At 39.0% G+C, this 23,632-nt stretch overlaps 1 protein-coding gene across 4 annotated transcripts in view; it reads right to left on the bottom strand.

The window, feature by feature from the left end:
- Positions 1 to 2,298: 2,298 nt before the first annotated feature.
- Positions 2,299 to 23,632, bottom strand: part of HOOK3 (hook microtubule tethering protein 3) — an 86,835-nt gene continuing 65,501 nt past the window's right edge. For 2 of the 4 annotated variants that reach the window (XM_033084701.1, XM_033084704.1), the window contains 8 exons: positions 20,004 to 20,009; positions 19,272 to 19,306; positions 17,535 to 17,617; positions 16,129 to 16,229; positions 14,987 to 15,091; positions 14,810 to 14,881; positions 13,233 to 13,369; positions 2,299 to 5,177 (listed from right to left, as the gene is read on the bottom strand). In XM_033084701.1, coding sequence (XP_032940592.1) covers positions 5,162 to 5,177; positions 13,233 to 13,369; positions 14,810 to 14,881; positions 14,987 to 15,091; positions 16,129 to 16,229; positions 17,535 to 17,617; positions 19,272 to 19,306; positions 20,004 to 20,009 — 555 coding nt within the window. In that variant the 3' untranslated portion in view covers positions 2,299 to 5,161. Of the gene's footprint in view, positions 5,178 to 13,232; positions 13,370 to 14,809; positions 14,882 to 14,986; positions 15,092 to 16,128; positions 16,230 to 17,534; positions 17,618 to 19,271; positions 19,307 to 20,003; positions 20,082 to 23,632 lie in introns of all 4 variants that reach the window. The other 2 variants (XM_033084700.1, XM_033084702.1) reach the window with 2 other exon arrangements.

Genomic DNA, 23,632 nt, shown 5'->3' with positions numbered 1-23,632 from the left:
CTGTGTGTGTGTGCTCTGTGTGTGTGTTCTGTGTGTGTGTGTGTGCTCTGTGTGTGTGCTCTGTGTGTGTGCTCTGTGTGTGTGCTCTGTGTGTGTGTGTGTGTGTGTGTGTGCTCTGTGTGTGTGTTCTGTGTGTGTGTGTGTGTGTTCTGTGTGTGTGCTCTGTGTGTGTGCTCTGTGTGTGTGTGTGCTCTGTGTGTGTGCTCTGTGTGTGTGTGTGTGTGTGTGTGTGTGCTCTGTGTGTGTGTGCTCTGTGTGTGTGTTCTGTGTGTGTGTGTGTGCTCTGTGTGTGTGTGCTCTGTGTGTGTGTGTGTGCTCTGTGTGTGTGCTCTGTGTGTGTGTGTGCTCTGTGTGTGTGCTCTGTGTGTGTGTGTGCTCTGTGTGTGTGTTCTGTGTGTGTGCATTCTTTGCTGTCCTGTCCTATCAGGCATCTACCCTCATCTGTATCGCTGGTGCTGCTCCCGTGCCTGCTGTGTCCTTTCCTGCCCGGTCAGCGCGGACAGTGCCAGGTTCCATTCCTGCGAGGGCTGCCAGGGAGCCGTTATTGGGGGTGGTGCAGACAGAAAGTCATTCTGGCATTCCACCATTTTGTATGTTAAAGTGGTAGGGAAAACAGTTGAAACGGTGAAGTCCTTGGAAATCTTTTTAGAATATCGGTGTGGTCTGTCTGTAACTTCTGATCTGCTTTAGTAAGAGATCTGGGTTGGTTTTTGGAACCTTTTTTATGTTTGTGTTAAAGACAAAGAAAGGCTCTTGTACATGGTGGTGTAATAAGCAGTGAAAATGCATCCATCTCATGTTTTGACTGCTTTGATCAATCCCTGGCACTGGGGTTTGGGGGAATTTCCTTCACTCAGGTTGGGTTTCCATCTTGGCACAGAGTTATGCTCCTTGTTAAGTTTGTGGACAGTATAGTTTGGTGCAGAAATGCAACCTCCTGCTGTGTGCACAGCTGCAGCTTTGAGACATTTGACTTGTGAAGTGCTTAAAGGCCATTTCCTGCTACCAACAGGACGTCCCAAGAGGCAGAGAGGCTCCATAAGAAGCAGTGTGTGCATTCAGTGTGTGAAGATCTTCCAGTTACATCACTTAATCTGCTTTTCCCTGGCTTAGCTGTCCTTCGCTTCTGCTCAGACTGCTTTGCCACGTGGGCGCTCTGCTGTTTGGAGGCTGTTTGTTTTAGCTCCTAAGGAAGCGGAAAGGGTCTTGAGACAGGCTGGTGGGCACAAGGATTTATTTGCAGTGTTTATTACACTTAATGTGCACAGCATATAGGTGCTCAAAAAGAGCAGAAAAGGGGAAATGTAAGGGGGAACCGTAAGGGGGAACCGTGCAGCTTCTGGAGTGTGCCTCCACCACACTTTTAAACTCAGCACTGGCTGTCACCTCCTGTGACATCTAATGTAACATAAACCTGTGGGAGAGTGGTAAAAGCAGGGCCCTGCATCTGTGGGGTGCAAAGGAGAGGTACCACCAGAAAAAAACCTGCAGAGCTGCCTCCTCCCTGCTGGGCCAGCACCTGTGGAGGGGCAGCGTGGAGCAGTGGGTCAGGGGCACAATTCCCCCCACACCATGTGGAGTGTAAGTCATGGCCTTGAAGGAGTTGTCAGGGAGCAGAGCAGACAATGGGCTGTGGAGGTAAGAACAAGAAATATCAATGTGGGTCTCAGCACACTGCAGGGCAGGAGAACTGGGATGGGAAAAAGATGTATAGCAAAAGTTAGGAGAGGTTAAGAGTGAGGGAAAGAAGAGGACAGGGAATGATGGTCAGAGGCTGGAAATGCTACAGCCATGCCAAAGATGAAGAGGAGTGACGGGTGGACTGAGGAGGGCGAAGGACCACAGTGAATCACAAGCAGCTACAAGTGAGGTTCTGGCAGCTTTCCTGCTTCCATGGTCCAATGCCTGTGGAGCAGGAGGATGCTGGCCACCACCTCTGGGGCTCTCCTGCCCTTCCCAGACAGCAAACACTTCACCCCAGCCTGCCCTCAGCCTCCCCACCAAGGACAGTTTTTTTTGTCCACATTAGCAATGCCTCTTTTCCCCATCTTTGGTGACATTTGTTATGAAACTTCCACTGGCAAAGGAAAATTTTGTTATTTTGGTCATTTAGGCTTGACCCTTGGAGAAGCAAACCACGGCATGCACCTCAGGCAGCTGGATGGGATGTGTCCCAGCCGAAGTGAGGATGTTGTGCTTTCTGACGCACTGGTGTTGCCTGCCTGCCACTCATCCTCCTCTGCAGAGCCCCAGGAAATGCAGTTCACAACCAAGTACCAAATAAAGGAGAGACAACCATTTACATTTTATATAAGCGTTTATTTACAACTTGTTTAACAACTGTACACTCTTCTATCATCTTGGAAGCATTAGTGTATTTGACTGGGAAAAAATATTAAACTTTTTGATTCCAATTATCATTAATGAGGTTTTTTTTGTCTATATACAGGTATGTATATTAATATTGCTACCATAACAATCTGGTAGTTACACAATTTGTAGATGAACTGAAATGGGAAATTAATGTTTTGACACTCTAAGAATTCATTCTTTTACAGAAAATATATCACTGGCAACTTCACAAACAGTTATTACTTTGATAATTGATCAACATTTAATTCAGGACTGTCAAACAAGCTGCTATTAAGAAGGTAAGAGAGTTTTCTATGCAGCACAAATGAAGTTAGTATATCAGAGACATGCTGGAGATCAGCTCTGAGTTGAGAGCTCACAACCACTTCATGACAGAGATGCCAGGCTAATCTAATTAAAGTAGCCAGTTCCTTGACTGGCTCCACCTGGCATCTCTCTGTTGCATTAGTAAACTCAAACAAGCTAAACACACTTACATACAAATGTCATCAAGGCTCAAGAACAACTGATACTTAGTCTCTAATCTGCACAGACCACTTGAAGAAATGAGGTACTGCTCGGCATCACTTTGAGACACCTGTGGAGGCAGGTGCACAAAAAAAGCAATCCCCTCCTGCCTGGCACAGTGCCCTGATTTCAGGGATCCTGCACCCAGCCTGGCTTAGGGCAGGGTGTGGTCCCCGCCGAAGCAGCACTTGTAAATGAAAAACATACCATGCCTTTAACACCCAACTAAAAGAAGTTTTACTAGTTACACTTGCCCTGACACATAACAAGGGATCAATGGCTAGGACCTGGAAAGACACAAATTCTTCAGCTCGCTGCTGGACTCAGTCTGATGAAATGCTGCTGCCTCTGCTGCATGAGTACTTGACTCATAATCACCAAACCCCAGATCCTGGCTGCAGGTCACGTCAGACTTCACTGTCCCTGGCCCTTGTGGACCAAGACATATATCCCCATCTGAAGCCTTTACGGACAGCTGTCAGCCAAAGCACCTGGTAGCCTCAGTACCTGATACAGCATCCAGAAGGGAAAACACCACAGTTCTCACTGGGATCCTAGTTTTATCCTTCCTTCACTCTGCTGCCTGGCCTGCTTGGAGCCCATTCCTACTGCTCATCCCTTTACCAGGCAGCGGAGGCCACCCCTCTCTACAGTGGGGCACATGTCTGTCCTTTCTGCACAAGGCCACGGACACTGTGGGATCGGGATCCCTGAGGACTGGACACAAGCGAGCGTCTCTGCGCACGAGGTGTGGCTCTGTCAGAGCCCACCCGACGGGCCAGGGACAAGGCAGGCACTGTGTGTGTGACCAGAAGAGACTGCAGAGACAACGGACACAACGCCTCTTCAGCGTGGGGGTGCCCCCATGGCACACAGGGCTGGAGGTTCTACTGCCCAAATAAGCAAAACTATTCCTGGAGACAGCAGAGTTCATAACAATATTTCTGCCAGGATTAAGATCCAGGTGAGCAAGAATGGGGTTTCTCTGTAACTGGATTTAAATCAAACCACTTATGGTACTCAGCATTCAGACTTTTCAGTTTTTCCAGCAAATCCTACAGCTTGAAAGCTCCTTTCCCCGTTTGTTACGTACTAACTCTTATACAATATAAACCCCTTAACTTACAACACTACAGCACTCCCTCGTCTTCTGAATCTTGCCAGTACTGGATGTCCAATACAAAACAAAGATACAGTAGTACAAATGTGCAGATATTTAGGAATATTAAATAAGCAGCTTTTTAAATTAATATAGGCAGTACAAAGCATTTTGAGTTACACTGTCTACATATGGCAAATCTTATAGCTAAATTCAAAATACAAAGAAACAGCCAAGCTAGTGCAATTGGAAATTAAATAGCTAAGACTGTGACAGGAGAAAGGAAAAAAGAAAGGAAAAAAAACCAGTACAGGTGAAACATAAATGATCCAAATTATAAACTGGCAAGGACAGTCTGCATAATACTGAAAGTGTAGATGACTTTCATACTTATCTCCATTCATGGTCTTTCCTCAGATTGTTTTAACAATTGTACACAGATTGGAAAAAAAGTTTCTGAAAGAAACCAACAACACAGCTCAAATGTAGAGAGAAAAATACAACAGCCACAAACTACTGTGTATATACATATTAAGGAAGCAGGCAGTGCCTGTGAACAAAATACCACCCGGTAGTTTGCCTGGCTCGGAGATTATCAGATGAAACTTGCTTGGTTTTCTAAGGAAGATGGGATCGCCAAGCAGCAATTCATTAGTCATTTCTCCTGGTAAAACACCTCCTTTGCTTTACTTTATTTGTTTATAGATTCAAAGTGGATCCTTTAAGGGTGCAGGTGCTTTGAAATTTTAACAAAATTTTCAATCCAAAGGCCTTTTTTGGGAACTCATTAAGACTAGGTTTTTAAAGTTCGGTATATGAAAATGTTGCAGGAAGTCTGTGTGTTAATACTGTTAATCAGAATTAAATAAAGTGGACAGGTGGAAGTAAGATGGAGAGCTGACAGTGCTCTATCAGTTTGCAGAACGCCTCCTGTTGAGTTGTGAATACAGGATTTCCTCTCTTCTAGCCTCATAGGAGACTTTTTGTGAAGAGAAAGAGTAAGTGGAAGTGGGAAATGGGAAAACCATTCCCCAGGATGGTAAGCTTCTCTGCAAGTAGATCCCCCTTTGAAATCAGATGGCCATGAGTCTTAAGTGTAGAACTGGTTAGGTTTTGGTTATGCAGTCTGGACAGAAAAGCAAGTCATGCACTGAACAATCCCTGTTATAACAATGCTGCAGGTCATGCAACCACATCACTGCAAATAAAAGAATAAAGAAGAAAGTTAAAAAGCAGATAACATATTACTGTTGAAAAAAAAAAAAGAAAACAAAACAGAGAACAGAACAGGTCTTTTTAAAAGCAGTTTAGTAAGGCCACCTCTACTTAAGAGTTGTGCAAATTCATGGGGAAAATACCTTTGCCAAGCAACTGTTTAAATTAACAGGAAGGTTACAGGCCAGTAATTGGAAAAAACAACAAAATAGCCTTGGTCAATATCAATATCTATTAATAGCTGTAATTAAACTTTACACACTTCTGAGTAAAATTCTTCAGGGCACCATTCTTAACTAATAAAGCTATGGCACATAAGTTTACACAGCAATGAGCAAGTCTCAGGCATTCCTGCTGTCTGTGAGTACAACTGTTAAATCAAGATAAAGCAAGATAAAGTGAAAGGTGCCCACCTAATTCTGCATGTCTTTACATGCTAAAAGGCAGAGTCATGAGGACTGTCTTGAGCTCTGAGCACCACTGAAGGCATTTAAATTTTATCAGAGCTCATCCTGTGGTGCACGAGGTTCAGCATCACTGCCCCACTGCACTGGCAAGTTCTATCCGTTGCAGGCAAATACAGGTTTGAATTGCCAGAAAATGATATGTGTCCTTGTTAAAGTAAGCTGAGTTGGAGTCACCAAGCAGTCAAGAGAGCATTCCACAATGCTGCAGAAGGGAATCTAAATTTGGAAGAGAACTGGAGAGGTTGGCACAGCTCTCCATCCTCACTGATGCAACCATTTTCCCGGCCAATGTAACTGGAGTGGAATGCTTTACTGACACAGCTACGGTGTTTCCATTTCCCCACACATGTCCCTACACCGCACTGGCATAGCACTAAATGGGCATTTTTGTTTTCATATTGCAAAGAGCAAATTGGCTTCACCAGACTGAAATTAGAGCCTGTTTCCCCACTTCCTTCTCCCTTGTATTGCACTGGTCAAAAAATTATTCTAAGAATGTTTCTTGTGATGGGACAATCCAGGTTAAATAGATAAAAAAGAGAATTTATGCTACAAGACTGTAGCTTGTGTATCCCTCTTTTTTTCCTTCTCATTCATCCACCCAGAATACTAACCATAATTAAAAAACAAATAGAAACACAGAGACACATATCAAATGGAATAAAAAATTTAACACATTCAACACATTCAAAGACCTTGAGGGTGTGTATTTTGAGCGTTGTCTTTTAAGCTTGCTTGGCACTGCTTGGTGCATAAAGTCACACAGTTCAGGATTAATATGAAGATCAATGTAGTTATTCTATTAAAAAAAAAAGTTCAAGCTACATAAGCATGTACCTATTCTATTGTGTATAAATGAATATAATCTACTCCTTTAGTCTAACCTGGCTATTATTTAGCTCAAAGTTACTATTTAGTAGAACTTCAAGCATCCTTCAAGTGTATGTTGCACATACACAGAAGTGACACTTCAGATTTCTCTTTGAGTCAATGGTACTTTTGAGAGGTCTTGTAAACTCAGGACACTGTATTATCTTTCAAGGATGTAAAAATTAATCTGTTAGTGCCCTTTCCTGACCAGAAATTCTTACCATGTTCTAAAAGTAGTTATCTGTCAATTTCTCTATTTTAAAGCCACCTGTTGAGGCATCAACACATACAAGACAACAGAGACATAAGATGTGAGGGTAAATTCACTGAGCATATCCTGTCCCAGAATCTGCGGCATCTTTAGAAGGAGACAGTTTATGCACAGAGAGTGTGTCTAGGGAGGAGTGACAAAGAGAATACAAAGCAGGTTATAAATTTTTAAAATTGTGGCTTTATAATGTAATGCTTATAATTATTCCAAGACTTTATTGATACTGCTAAACAAAAGCTTCAAAATCTCTCTCAAAACCACTGATGCCTCCAGGAAATAAGTTTACTCTCCAGCTTACCAACCTTTTGTGGCTGTGAACAATAACCTCTGCTTTACAACATTTTAAATTCTATAACTGATGTTATATTCAAATCCAAATAAAAAGTCTGATGCTCTCATTACAAATATTTTGTAACTCCATAAATACTACACCACTGGGGATTTTCTCTTAAAAGTCCATCCACTTTAATGATCAGGCTAACAACATCTAACAGTAACAACTGGACTTTATGTTAGTTCTTTTCTCTTCAAGTTAGGGATAATCATTTAGGGATTCAATTTCCATTTCCAGAAAAACCTACTCTATACCTGTGCAAATTCTTGCTTTTGCAATGTGTCAGATTTCTGTCCTGCTACAGTAGTTAGCAGCTCTTCAAAGTGCTGACCAACGTCTGCTTTTTTAACAATTAAAACAACCATGTTTCTCCCCCTGAAATCACCTCAACTGATTGCGAAGGACCTCTCTAAAGCAAAGCAATGAATAAAGTCAGCACCAGAAAGGAAACACTGCCCAACTGAACTGTATTTCCCTCTACTAACAGTATTTTTATTGTTGTATGGATCAGTCTCTGAGACCCACAGCAGCAGAATAGCCACAAGAAATTTTTATCTGACAAATGGAATCTGTTTTCAATCTGGAAATGACACTACATGCAAAGGGGACTGAAGGATATGCAATTTTCCAAACAACTTTACATCCGCAGCAAACTCCTGACTTACCACCAGAGCCAACTAATGCAGAAATATACTTCAGGATAGTCCTGTATTAACTTGGCAAGGCCCAAAGACAAAGGTAGAATCTGGACCACAGTGAAGCTGACAGTAGCACCATTCCCCAGCAGATGAGGACTTCAATTACAGCAGTCAGCACGAGTACCTACTGATCCACTGACTACAGTCTGACACCAGGGCAGTTTATCTGGAAAGCTGTCTTGGCTACTCTGTCAGGTGCTGTTTCAGTGTTCCAGGGGATGGTATGATTTGTCAAGTTTCCTAGAGCCCCCCAATCAACATGCATTCATTGCCTAATTCAATAAGCTGATGCATTTTAAAAAGTAACTTTATGTCCCAATATCTTAATGAATACAGAAAAATAAGATCAAAGAAAAAACAGAGGATGAAGCTAGCTAAGTCCTCAGCATTTCCAAATGGTACAATGGAGATGGCAGCAGAGTCAAAATTTACAGGGTTTCACTGTACCAGATGCAAGAAGTCTGAGGTTGCAGTGGCTGATAATTACAGTTTTTGCCTTATACACAGGTAAAATCTCTAATAGCTACTCAATTAAAAATAAAATCTAATTAGAAAGAGAAAAACCTAGCTCAATAAGCTCAGGTTCTTCATCGGTTTTTAAATGAAAACCAAAATGCAAAATGGTGAAAGAATGCTCTTCTGATTTTTGTACTGACTAGTTACTTGCATCTGTTTCCCCATTTTCAAACCAAAGAAATCACACCTTATTTTCAGTTATAGCCTGCAGGATCACTGACAAATTCTACTACTTTTCTGGACTTCTACAGGGGAGAAAGACTACAAGGAATAAGGCAATCCAATCAGTCATGCCAGGATAGGTTCTTGATTCCTTAAGAGTGACAAACTGGAGCTAGGATCCTACCTAGACTATGACATTTGCTCAAAAAAACCTCATCACTTGGAAGTATATCCTGATAAATCCTTTTAGCTATTTATTTATGCAATGCCAGGTGAGGAAAATGCCTGCTTAATTTGGTTAGGAGATACTGAAATTTATCAATACAATCTTACTGCAAAACACAGAATCCACATTCTACCTAAAACACATGTGCAAAAACCCATTAGAAGTCAGTATTGCATAGCTGACTGAGTGCAAAAATACCTCCCTCATCAATCCTTGCAAAAAGTCAATATGATGGGCAAGAATAAAAAAATCTCTATACAGTAAGCAAAATTGAAATATTGTCTTGCTTCATAAGGAAAAGGAAAGTTAGCCGCATTCAGGATAGTCTTCCTCCAAATCACTAACAAGAAGAAAATCAAGTGGTGACATTAAAATATCTTACAACTACCAAATCTACAGAAAATGTCAACACATCCAGACAATTAAACCCACACAAAATCATTCAAGAAACTGTTAAGTGTACAGTCTCATATACCACAAAAGACAGGAAAAGCAAAAGCTACTTGCATATGTCGAAATACCAAGGACTTTAAAATTGCCAAAAAGCTTTTAAATTTTCTTGACAGCTTACACATACCACTTATTATTTGAGATCATAATAAAGTAGTAATAGGTATATTCAGTGTTAAGTCTTTCATACACATATAAAAATGCCAGTGCTCCTTACAAAACAGAGAGCCACAAAAAACTGGCAGAAGCATTACTGCTAACACAAGCGACACTTGAACAGGACAAGACTGCCATTTGATTTTTTCCAAACAGAATGAAAGGCATCTTGTAGCCATTATATATTTATATCATTCTGCAATACACAAAGTTGTATATTCCAGACATGTATTTACCTTTGCACTGTGGATGGAATACACAATTTAAATTAGATTACTTCCGTTTGTACAGCACTTAGAAAATACATGTTATGATCCAAGTGGTTATGTGTTGCTATCAAGAAAACAGGGAACTTGAATTTCTTTTTTCTGTAATGTCTGATCAGATATGATAAAAACTTCAACTTTCCACAGAAGTACATGAACTAGACTGCACATCTGAACACATCATTTTAGGTAAGAAACTAAGCTTCAGCTCTAAACAATGAAAATATTTGCCCATTCATCTGTTACCTTTTATTTGGGCTAATTAAGGTCCGTCAGAAAGATTATTCTAGGCATATCCTGAGGCACAGTGCCCAGAAAAGTAGTATCATGAACTCCTCAGCTGTTTTATCTCTGATCTGGAGAACCTTTTCTCTTCAAGCTCAATTGTAGGGGCTTTTTTTTGTAGCGTATCAGGACAGGATATAGCACTGGCTTAGTAATTACTACTACAATTTTGATGTAAATAGTCTTTCTTGCCTCAGGGGAAAAAATTACTCCTAAAAACTTCTCAGAACTGTCTAATGTACTGAGAGAATTCTGTTCCATAGGCTGGGGCTTTTGTTTATATTATTTTATTACTCAAGGGAAGACAATATAGAACATTCACTGGTAGCTCCCCTATATATGTGTTTATTCCCTGAAGTCACAGTCTGAGCTCCTTCTTTTTCTTAATACACACTGCTTACAAAGATACATAACAAGCAAGTGAAATAATGAAACTGAACTCTTTGAATAAAGATGCTGTTCTTGTGAAAGAGAAGGTTTAATGATGTTCACCGCTTGCATTCATCCACACACAAAGATTAAGAATGGATGTATGCAGCAAATTAAAGAAGTAAAGCACTGAAGAATAAAGAATTGAACTCCTTTTAATTACTAATAGAAGACATAACAAATTACTTACTAGAACCAGACGGCAACCAAGTATATTTCTGTAAGAGTGCAGTACATTTTTAGGTTTTTATATTCAACACGAATTCTGGGAAATACCAGAATTTCTGCAAGTTTGTAAATTCTCAGACAAAATGATTGTTTGCTTGCCTAACAATTACTTGGTCAGATTCAATATGAGTATTGTGATGCTTTATGATGCTATCTATTTTTGAAGAGAACTAAGAAAACACTTCAGTGTCTTATCTTCCAGAGAAAAGACAAGACAGACTCACAAAGAAAAGCCAACAAGCACCAAGAAGCAAAAGAAGCTATGAGAGACTAGAAAGCAAAAGCATAAGACAAGGCTTCTAACCAGCATCTGTTCATCTACTAACTCTCTAGCCTGTCATCAAAACTTTGGAGGCAAAACAGTAAAACAAATATTAACATAATAAAAGCAATTACTTTCATTCTACTGTGCTGATGGTGTTCAAACTCTTTTCGACCTGCACCTAATTAACAGCAATTAAATAATTAAATTACTAGACAAAATTAAGAGATAAAACTTCCCATTAAAGTTCCATCCCTTTCTTTCACAAGTAGCCCTTGGTAGTTTAGTAACAGAAAAAGTTAGCTAAATTAAAATGTAGCTTTAGGTATTCTTAGGTTCCTGATCTGAGTGATGTAAAATGCTGTAACCTCAAACAAGAACATAAAATTCCCTCAGAAAAGTGGTCTTGCTCCTGTTCACATATAGCATGTGGTAAAGAGTTCTTCAAGTTATTAAAATCGATTGCACAACAAGATCAGAAAAAGATATCCCACACAAACAGTAATTGTCTAGATAATTATAGACACCATTTTGTATTCAGAGCATTTCGAATCTCAATAAGAGACAGCAGATTGAGTGTATCACCTCACTGAGCTACAGAAATTATCCACAAGTTTCTCTGCATTGTTAACCTTTTGCACACAAGAAACTTGCAATGTCTCATCTAATTTTTGTAAGCACAGCCCATACCAGTCATACACTGCGTAAGTACAGAAAACTGTTAGAAAACCATCTTTTCCCAAATGTGAGGAATAAAAGACAAAACTATATGTAGAATTCAGCATCTGTTTGCTGGGGGGACAGGGGTGTAACCGGAACTGAAAATATTTTTCAGACACATACTGAATGCTTTTCTCAGCCCAGATTAAAACAGATGATGCACTTGAGGATAAACAACAGTATCTAAAAATGTCATTCACCTGTTTTTTACCCTTTAATCTAGGTGTGCTTGTTTTAATTATCCATTGCTCATTCTACCCAAGTTTTGAACTAAAACAGACATTCAGATGATTGATAAAAGCTAGTATCTTTTCTCTAAAGGGATTTTTGCAAAAATAAATGTTTCCACTTAGAAGGACATTAAAATCAGATGAAAGAATAAATTTATAAACTGACTGCATGTGCATAAGAGTCCAAACAGTCCCTAAATAAAAACCTAAATTTAGAACCAGTCTCCAGATTTAAAAGTGAATCACAACAAGATGTATGAATATGAATCTTCCAGCCAATACTCAGGTTCTCTGTGTTCATCAATTCTTTGACAAAAATGATAGGGAATGCACAGAACTGGTCAGGGAAAAAAGCATAATTTTGTAGCAGCAGAACCTAAATAGGAGGAGCCTCCATCCACTGATCAACATGAAGGTGTTACAACAATTAATCAGCTATACACTAAAAAGGCAGTACAACAAATCACAGCCAGTTTCCAACAAAGTCAGCAATAAACTCACCTGAAGGCACTGGTACCATTAGTAAGGCAACTGATACAATTATACCCTGAATCAATATATTAAAAGCAAGTCTTTTAGTGGGGGATGACAACTGGAATACATTAGCAATATTAATTGGGGCCTTGATCAATTACGTGTTGTTCATCCATAATCATAAAATTTTAAAACAACTGTACTTTTTAAATGGATTATAGAGTAGCAGATTAGCACACGCTAAATACTTCTCCACCTATGCAGAATATGTATTTAAGCATACACTAGACAAAGAAGAGTGGAATAAACCATTTGAAAATATTAATCTCTACCAGCAAAAGAGGTAACACCAGTTGATAAAGAAAAACCTGGAAAAAGATCATCCTACTCCCCTAAATGCCAAGAGTAAGAGCCAACTTTGCACTTAGAGATTAAAAATAACCCCAAATCTTTCTTTTTTGCATTGGTGAGTTTTTTAGTATGAAACATATTTCACAATAATGTTATAATCCAACTTTGCATTTCTGTAATGAGATTTCAGCATTTTTCTGAAGTAACAGGATAGGAGATTAAACAAAAAGCTAATTCCCTTTGAACAAAAACAGTCTTATAAAGCATAACAACCCTTACAGGCACAGAAGTAACAACTGTGATGAGAAATCTACATTATCATATGGTCCACATGAGGTTTTTTGTAAGAGACCAGGCTTCATACAAATAAGACTGTTATTATACAGCACTCCCCTAGATGTTTCCAAAATTTTGGCACATTCAGAAAATGCAGAGAGAAATGAACTCCAAAAACAATAAGAGCAAAGGGCATTACAGAGCAATAAGAAAGCATAATAAAACCCTTTCCTGAACTGTTAAATAATAGCAGTAACAAGGGAGAAAGAGAAAGGATGCTGGTTTATTTTCCTTGAATGTTGTCACTTGCAATAGAAGTGGTCTGGATCACAGGGCAGTTTCCTTTCTAAGGGCAAGGCTTCTCTACCTTGCTGTTGCTGGCTGGACGTGACCAGGGTAAGATCTCCTTGTGCTCGTGGCTTGCCTTTGTCTAGCCAGGAAGGACTGTCCTGAGCCTGTACTAGCCAGTCTGTCTTCTGCTGCTTTTTTATGCAGAGTCATCCCCTATGGACAAAGAGAAATTCTCAGTGAATACCAATACAAAACACTGAACAACTTTATTCATTTACATTTTGTTCATTATTTCTGTCTCCACACTGACTAAACTATTTTGAATTCCATATACAAAGCATCATATTTACAAAGACAAAGGTAAGATATTCTTCCTAATACTTTGTATGGAACTCTTTCCCTTCCCTGCAGTCATTCTCTAGGTTTAGATAAACCACCTAAAAACTCAATACATGCTTCCCATGGCAATTGGACAATTCCTTTCAAAAGAGCTCCCCCCAATTCCTGGCTCTTTTCAGCATGTTGACCTAGAAAAGTACTTTTCTTCTGAAAAAAGTTGAGTAATTGTCATCCTCTGTGAAACACAAGATAATATGTCAGAAGCACATCTTGGGAGACACTATGTTATCATCATGCAAAAATGCAATGAGGAAATCAAGGAAGCTGTGGTGGGCTGTGCAATTGTGTATAAAAGCAGAGACTGATTACAGAATGATACTGACAAAGCTATCAGTGACCATCTTCATGTTCATGATACAAAGGTTGAGGTGAGTTGTTAGTGGGACTAATGTCATAAAATTGGCCAAGGACACTGGTCACTTGAAAATACCTTCACAAACAGTCTGCTTGAGTTTAGACTTGCCATTCATGAACACAAGAAGGATGTAGAATAGCAAGAAGAAAACTCTTCCAAAGGAATACAGAGAGGAGAAATTTGAATTCTATGGTGGAGCAGAATGAAACACTAAAGTTACAGATGTCAAGAGCAGATGCCAAGTTACAGATCAAGAGCAGTTTCAATGCAACCAGTCCGCCAAAGGGAAGTCTTGAAAGCAATCTGATGTGGGTGACAACTCCACTGCCACACAGGCCCAGCAAAAGCTGTATGGCTGCATAGACCCTATCTTCTATCCCAATTTATTCTTTGAAAAATTTAAATGAGGGTCTTGCTGATGTCCTCACTCTTCATATGGGGCTAAATTTGCACCCAACTTAAAGGGATCATTTCTCAGAGCACTTCAACTGAATTGCAAGTAAGATGAATTGCTTTGATTGTGCCCCTTCATAAGAAACAACTGGAAGACTGGAGAGTGGTGAATCGAAGTAAATTTGGGCACTGTATTTGTGTAAGTGAAGGACTGGGATTACAAAATAGTGATCTGAGCCACTTCTGATTTTAAAACTTGAAAATTACAAACTTCTTTTTTTGTTTTCCACAAGGTTGTTATAGGAACACACTCTTACATAGAGATAACCTAAATTTACTAAAAAGTATTTGCTTCTGTGTTTGTGTGCTGGAAAATGCTTTTCAAATGAAAATACTGTAAATGAAGAATGCTGTTATAAACATGCCAGAAACAAACAGTATTAATAGTATTAATAGCGTATTTCCTTTTTTTTGCCTTATGAATTAAAAGTTTGTGAGATTCTTACCATGTTGTACCAGGCACTAACGATAAATTTCTCCTCCATTTCTCTTTGACTTTTTGTTTTCTCATATTCTTTCTATAAAACAAAAAATCCATATATTTAAAGCCAAATTATTAAAGTGTTAGTCTCCAACTAAAAAAAAAAAAATTAGTTTTTACCACAAAACACAAGGATTACTACCTCCAGGGAATGAAACATTCTGTCCCGCTCCTGCAACTGATTTTTCAGTGCCTGAATTTCAGGAGCAGCGCCCTGGTTCTGTTTAGGATCTAATGTGCGGATGACCTGTAAGACAAAACCAGTTTGGTTTTTATTAAATCCTGCAAAAACAATCTTGTTAAGGAATTAAAACCTTTGAAGTCAGGTTAAGAAATTTTTTAAAAAGGTAACTTAAAATATGTTCTACCTCTCTCATCAACTATGACAGAGCATCTGTACAGGGTCCTCTTCTGCAAGACTGGGAAAAACTACTGACAAGAAAATGTGATACCTAAAAGTTCAGTATCCCAGAGTCATATTTGTAGCTCCTAACGCAGGCTACATTACCTTGGGGCCATGCTGACACAACTTCTATAAGGTTTCTCTCTTTACAGTTATGATTTTCCCGCCTGTCAATTTCTCCTGCTAGAGGAAGGACTGCTTCTATCCTTCTGGATATTTGCCATGATTCACCTACCTGGGGTATCAGATGCTATAACTTCTAGGTAGCTCTGGTAAGCCAAGAAGCACTCTCTGGCACATGCATAATTGTTATGCTACTAATAAGATGAAGGGAACCCTGTATGTGTCATCCAAGAGTGCCAGCAAACAGAGCTAAACCAAGAAGAAATCCAGCAAAACATCTGAATTATTAACCGTTTAATAGCAAATGGCTTGAAACTCTTCAACAACCTCCGGCTATACAGAAACAGACTTCTCATCTTTCTACCTATTTCAGAGTTGTGTCCAGATGCTGAAATAAAACAATAACCCCAATACTTAAGTATTAGCAACCTTCTTGACAGATGCATATATTAAGCAATAACGGCAAAAGAGAATGCTGAACATCATCAGAGAAAGCTAACAATTATTGAAGGTGGGTGATCCAGTCAAAAAGATAACTTTACTGCAAAAAAGCGTAAGAGTCTCAAAAATGGAGTAATTTTCTGCAGAATTAATCCATATTAAATACTGAAACAGTAAGATGACAACCAATGGAGTTTCCTTCTCTTTAACTTATTAGTGTGTATACAGATACCTCCTTGATTTTTATTCCCACAGAGTGGACATGTAATAGAGTCTCTGTCAGACAAGGATAATTAATGAGGAACACATCTACTTACACTTTTGGCCTTTTCCAAATACTTCTTGTATCGTTCTTCCATTTGCTTCATTTCCTCCTCCTTTTTCCGTAGAGCTTCTTGTAATTCCTCAATTTTAAGTGCTTTATGTCAGAAAATGCACACATTGGAAAATAACATCATTATATATGTATATTTTCATGTTTTACAAGAGACTTAAGACATAGCTAAAATATTTCAGTTTAAAAAAGCTGACATAAGAAACCAGATGTGACAGATATCACAGATTTAATTACTGTACAGTTCAGAAATACATGAAAATTATATACTCCTACAAAACCCATGAAATTGATTATTTAGAACTTAATTTTGTTTTTTCAAGTTATGACAAATAAAGAAAAATGGAATCATAAAGCAATCATGTCACTGAACACATTTAGGAAATGGGTTTACTAATGACTTACAGCTACTATAATATCTTGGCATGTAATATAGGCAAATATGATTTTTCCTATTTTATGTAAGAGGAATAATTCCTAGGAGGCAGAACTCCTTAAATCTACTAAACTGTAATATGAATATACTAAATTTAATTTCTCCCTCACATTTTCTTAAGCAGCAATCAAGATCAGTAGGACAATTTAATTGCACAGATTTTTCCTGTGTTGGTGTAAGAATGTCAAGCCACTATTACTTCTACCTCTTCTATACAACTTCTCAGATCTCAAAAAACAAAATTGCATTTTTTCTTCCATCTCACTATGAATAAAATAACTTTACCACAAACCAGAAAAGCTGCCACGAGTTACAATCTTTTGCCTTGTGCTAGAATAACTAATATTTTGAAAAATCCAGACTACCTCCCTCATAACACGTCTGGAAAAAACATAGCAATAATGTGCTAAAAACCAACTAGATGCTCGGTTCTGCACACCCTCTGATCAATACGATACATATCTTATATTCTCTTCCATCAGTAACGGAAATTCTGCTCAAATTACAACACATTTTTGATAACACATTGAGGGAATATACACTGGAAGTAAAAATGAGTCAGTGACAACAGCAAGGATCTTCTAAATTAGGGTCTTATGAGACATGACAGTAAAGAAAAGCTGAGGTTCAACAGAAGGTATTGCAGTGAGCTGGCATTTCTATGACCAATGTCATTGGGGTTTGGGAATAGATGATCTTTAAGGTTCATTCTAACCTCTTAGCATTCTATGATTTCTTACTACAGTGTTTCTAAAACGTTATTCCCATACACTTCAAGCATTAAAAGCAACTTTTTGGTTAGCCTAGTTTCCAGAGAAATTAACTACATACATGTCACTTCCATTAAAAATGTACGTTTTGCTTACCTGACACCTCCTTTAGGTATTACAGTTAAATATGTTGCACATGAAATCATTTACAGAGAAAAGAAATGGACTGCACAGGTAACTCACAACTGTTGTTGCATCTTGGTTCCAAATCTTCAATAATAGCTCGTTTCTTCTGTAGTTCATTGTTAGCTTCATGGAGCTTCTCACTGTTACAAACCACAGAAGCACATATTGTTTCCCCAGTAGTAATACTGTGCTTGAAATGAGCACTAAGCAGTACAGAAAATTCCCAGAGATTATTTCTAAAGGCATGATTGATTTTTTTTCCCTGTGGAGCATGAGGACAAGTGACAGTATCACTGTAGAAATATTTGTTAGATAAGATGAAAAACAACATTCTGTATGGACAACTGCAACAGCAAACAGTTCCTTAGTCAATAGCTGTACTTAATTTAGAATTTCAGAGTTAATTGTACAATGAGGGTTTAAACTGAATACTCATAAATGATATTACATTGATGAAAGAATGGTTAACCCAAAGGCAACAGAAACTTCTTTTTGCAAGACAGTCAAAAAACACTCTTTTAGGAAAGTCAAAGATGTGCAAAAACAGCACAATAAAATGATAGCACTTTCTCAAGTATTACCTTCTACACTATAATGTATATCAAAGAGTAAACAAATTAATTTTTTTCATACTAACATGCTTTCCTAAAAAAAATTTACAGTAATTTCACGAATACAAGCCGCACGGAGTATAAGCCGCACTTCTGGTGCGTCGACAATGTTGATGTCTTTGTCAATAAATAAGCCGCACTCGAATATTAGCCGCACTTTCGTTCGTAGCGAGGATCCGTGTGCAACTTCCACAAATTTGCCAATTAATAACAGGATCGTGGCATAGCGGGGTTTACTGGCTCGGGGCAGGGCCAGGCAGGCTTGGCCCGCTCATGGTTGCTGACGGGGTTGGGTGGCCCAGTTCGGCACTACGGCTCGGCGGGGCTGCTCGGGGTCGGCCGGGCGGTGCTGCTGCCGCCAGGCTCACTTGCCCCCACCTCCCGTCTGCACCGCCGCCGCCGCGTTTGCTCGCCCTGGCAGGCACTGCAGGCCCCTGCACTGCCAGGCTCCCCCACGCTGCTGGCCCCGGTTCTGCTGGGTTCCCCCTGCCACCAGGCAGCCCCGCCCGCAGGGCTTCCTGCTTCTGCCATCCTCCCCTGCGCAGCCAGGCTCCCCTGCACTGCCAGTCCCAGTTCTGCTGGGCTTCCCTGCACTGCTAGCCCCGGTTCTCCCGGGCTCCCCCACCCTGCTGGTCTGGGCTCTGCCGCCCCCCCTGCCCTACCCTGCTGGCCCAGGCTCTGCCACCCGCCCCCCGCACCGCTGACCCCGCCTCTGCCAGGCTTTCCCACCTCTGCCGGGGCTGGCCGGGCTCCAGCTTGGCTTGGGGCTGCCGCGGGCTCTCACTTCCGTGTTGGCAGCTTTTAGAATATTGTTCATGTATTAGCTGCCCCCGAGTATTAGCCGCACTTCCGGGTTTCCACCAAAATTTTGGTCAAATTGCTGTGGCTTCTATTCGTGAAATTGCTGTACTTAATCCTCTTGAGGAAAGATTTGCACAATATTAAGTGAAGTTTTCTACCCAACACAAAATGATGGCTCCCTCATCGCTCTTACTTCCATAATAATTTTCTCTGGGAAAAAGGTAGAATATGAGCAGCAGATTCCCAAATATTCCTGTGTTATCTAATCTCTCTTAGCTGTATATTTTCCAGATCCATGATTAATGAATGTCTGCCTTCCTCACTATATGGAAAAACACATCATTTTAAACTGCAAACAAAATAGGCAAATAAAAATACTTACAGATGTTCTTCAAGTTTCTTTTTCAGAAGAACTGACTAAAATAGAAAGTTAAATGTTTTATTTTAATGTATTTTGAAGCTTTAACATACTAAAAAAATATTTTAAAACATGCAATTTTGACATTCTATCCAAAATCCAACTTCTTTACTTCAGTTTTAGATCACAACTGTAAAGCCTCTGTGGTAGCACCCTTTCTCTTCACAGCTGTGTGACTTTATTAAATTTAGAACCCTTTAGAACTTTATAAATATTTTCCCAGGAACTAGACCAATAAAAGCAAAATCTGTAAATGACAGAATTCTAAGGCAGTTGTTTTAATTTGTTCAGTACTTTGTATTGGAAAGTGCAGCAGAATTTACAAGAGCTGTCCTACCAACATTGCATTGCAACTTGCATGAAGACATGTAGCAAATTAGTTGAAGTAAATTCCCATCCCCACAGAAACTAGAAGGAGTAGAGTATTTCTAACTGCAGCGTAGCAAAAAAGTCACCTTTTTTGTGTTTCTTATCAGATTGATTACAGATACATAAAAATCACTGTACAACTTTGAGTGTGCCACTTTCTGGTTAAATCATATTTAGATAAGCTCTTTGAATAAAAACTTTGAAGTAATTTTTAAATTTTAAACTCACTTCATACACAGTGAGTATCTTTCAAAAGGAAAAAAACCCAAATCCAATAAATGTCTATGAACTGAAAATAGTGTTAAGTAAATAGAAAGCCATACTCACAATAGCCTTGAGCAGAAGCCCATGCCAAGAAACAGAGATGACATTAGTATAAAGCAAAACAGCAGCCAACAGAAGAAACTATTTAGAAAGTCATGAACAGAAAAAGTTAAAGCTATGTACTTTTCACGCATGTGCAATTTCTTCCTCTGTTCTCATGAGCAATTTAATCTTGTAACATTTTCTAAAACATGTCACTAAACCCAAAAATAAAAAGATAATAAAGAAGCACATTTACAAATCATTGTGTTTAAATCAGAATTCCAAAGAAAAGCAACTGCTATTTTGGAAACTAATTTTAAAACAAAAATCAATCAACTAACAAAACCAAGTAAAATAGCCATTCTGTTGGGCTACAACCAGAATTAAGAGATGCAGGTGTTTTTGTGGTGTGATGCTGAATTGTGTTATTGCCACACTGACTGAATACAAAGCAAATGTAGAATATTGAAATCTGCAACTGCCTTTTTAGTTTGTATTTATATAGTATTAACTACATGAAAATGTTAGCATGTGGCTTGTGACTGATGGTCCACAGCACAAAATATAAGATAAAATCATCAACAAAATTACTTCATTGTTTTTTCTCCAATGTTCTCTCAACAAAGATTTAGTTACCTTGCTAACAGAAAAAAATTACTGCGTGCACTCAAAAAGCTTTTTCAGTTTGGTTATACTTCAAAATACTGTCTTTGATCACATTCCTGGGGCATGTTTTTTCATAATTACAAGAGTGATTTTCTTATTGCACAACAAGAAAGGTGGGGAGCCATAGAAACAAGTCAAGATGACTCTACTGACTTCGCAGTCAGAAATTTACAGCAGCTAAGGATCTGCAGGTTTTGACCATCTGGTCTTTTTCTTTCCCTCTGAACTACTGCAGCAACACCACCTTTTCTGTAACAAAATATATTTGCATGCATTTTAATCAGTCACAAATCATCTGAACTGTCTCCATCACTTATATCTGATCATTTAGGGGACTACCAGCTTGGTCAGGACAACAAAGGGAAAAAGTCGGAAGCTGTGTCCATCTCCCTAAGGAAACAAAATCAAAATTACCTCAGCTTTTTTTTTTTTGCAGCCTTATATTGCACTTGGATTTATCTTGAAACAGACACAACTACCAGTCAACACTGATTCCACTGTTGTATTATTTACCTAGTACCTACACTGTTGAGTGACTAACCCCTCTCCCAGTTGGACAGATCATGTTTTCACAACCAAGAAACTAATTGTAATAAACAATTAATAGAAGCAGAAATTAGTTTACCCAATTCATTCACCCAAGTCACATGATTAAGAAAGAAACTAAAACACTCAATGTGCCATTCTAGGCACCCAAAGCTCCTGTATATATTTGTCAGATAAATTCAAACAGATCACTCTACAAATGGGCAAACATTACTTCTGGGATTTTTGCAGTATCTGTAAGATTTAAAGACTCGTACAAATCTAAAATGTAATTACTATAATCGTCATTCTATAGGAAGATGAGTCTCCTAAACACTACAGAAATAAAAGGATTTTTGCTTGAAGTTCCTTTCATGCTTAAACAAGCCAAAAGGACAAGTCTGTCCCCCTTTTCAGGGCAAAATTTGGTTTTGTTTCAGATGCTAAGATTGGGGCAGATGGCCAGATTCTGGCCAGAGGTTAAGCTAACATAGTAGGGTGTGGGAAACTATGGGTTATCACTTCAGAAGACTGCTGGATGAGATTGCTAACACTGTGGGGTGATTAAAGTCACAAAACAGCACCATGATGGATAGTGAAATCCAAGGATGCTGAGAGTAATTATAGAACGGTTTGGGTTGGAAAGGACTTTCAAAGATCACAAAGTCCAAAGCCCTGCAACGAGCAGGGACACCTTCAAGTAGATCAAGCTGCTCAGAGCTCTGTCCAACCCAGCCCTGAATATTCCTTGGACGGGTCATCCACAACTTCCCTGGGCAACTTGTCCCAGTGCCTCACCAAATGAAAAAGTTGCTGAACTTCATGGGTAACTGAAGAGGTAACAGAGTTCTAGGAACCTTTTAGGGAGATGTTGTATCAGTAACAGCATGTAAGGCCAAGGCTGTATATATGCTACATTTTGAAAAAACATTAGATGCAGGATGGATTTAACAAATGGAGCAGGAATAACTGAAGGCAGGGTATTTATATAGGAAGGGATTAGGGCATAGAACAGGAGAAAAAGGATGATAAAAGACAGTGATAAGACATGCAAATTATGTAATCAAAGCTGTTCAGGTAACTGCTGAGTGTACCCACATGACTACTGCATTCTGGAGGAAAATAAATCAAACCTATTCTGAGCACACCAGACATAACTGAGTTGATTCTGTAGTCTGAAAGATAGGGGTAAGGAGCCTTTGCCTGGTTAGCAAGGTAACACAAGGGATGGACTAATCATGCATTCTGTCAGAATGTGTCAGTGCCCGTTACAGGCCTAACGGCACAGCTGCCTTCTATTGCACCTCGGCAAAAAATCATGCTTGCGCTTGTGGACCTTGGCACACAGCATGTAACACTGCAAGGACACTTGTCTACTGCGTTACGACACTATACTTTTTGGGCATGTCTAAAAATGACTTCAGTTTTAAAACCAAACAAAACTTAAAAGAAAAAAGGTCAAAAAAAAAAAAAACAAAAACAAAAAACCCAACCCCAAAAAAACCCAACGAAGAGCAAACCTGAGGTCTCACCATACATTTCTGGACTGAATTAAAATGAAATGTCAATTTTCTAGATTGAGCACATTTACAGTATAAGTACATAAAAATACGAATTTCAGTGCATTGTTGCAGAAAAACAGCAAAAAACAGAGGAAGTGAACTAAAAATTATATACTGGTGAACTGTATGCTGTGTCTCTCTCATTGCTTTTTCATATGTTTCTGAAGAATCACTTTTTTCTGTATGGCTATCCTACAGGTAACTCAGGTAGTCTCAGCACTTCAATCTACTTGAGCAGCTGGGTTTAACTCAAGAGGTTTGCTCTGTTTTACAAGGGAGATTGCATCAGGAGACTACAACGTCAGAGGTTCTTGCATCCTCAACACTTTCCTGAGTCTACACTCTTGTGCTTCCTTCAGAGTAAATTAAATCCTACAGATCTAACTCAGCAAAACAGGCCATGGGATCAGTGCCCATAAATCACCACTGCTATGACCAGACCAACACAGAAGCCATGAGTGCAGACACACCCTAAATTACTGCCCCAACCAGAGCCTCAAAATGGACACAGCTGCAGTAAATAAAACTAAATACAATTTGACAGGTATCATTTACAATACTCAGTATCCAAGAAAAATTCTTTCATATTCTTGTTCTTCCAGAGAATATTTTGGCCAACAATCAAAATAAGAAAGAACATCTCAGAATAGACCTATTTTAAGGTGCATCCTAAAACACATTCCAAGTTACTGAGGAAAATCAACTAGGTGTTTCACATTCATATAGTTTATTCTGAAAATTAAAAGGGTAAACTAAATTTAACACCATCTTAAATTAACATAAGCATCTAATAAAAAACTTTCACTATTTAATATAAATTAGTTAAAACAAACCCACAAAAATAGAATGCAGCACATTACAGTTTGTTGCCAATTACCAACATGACACACTGAGATT

Source organism: Catharus ustulatus, chromosome Z (genome assembly GCF_009819885.2).
Source record: "Catharus ustulatus isolate bCatUst1 chromosome Z, bCatUst1.pri.v2, whole genome shotgun sequence".
NCBI classification, from domain to species: Eukaryota; Metazoa; Chordata; class Aves; order Passeriformes; family Turdidae; genus Catharus; species Catharus ustulatus.
The sequence above is the reverse complement of the archived record's forward strand: the minus strand, read 5'-3'. Positions and strand labels throughout refer to the sequence as shown.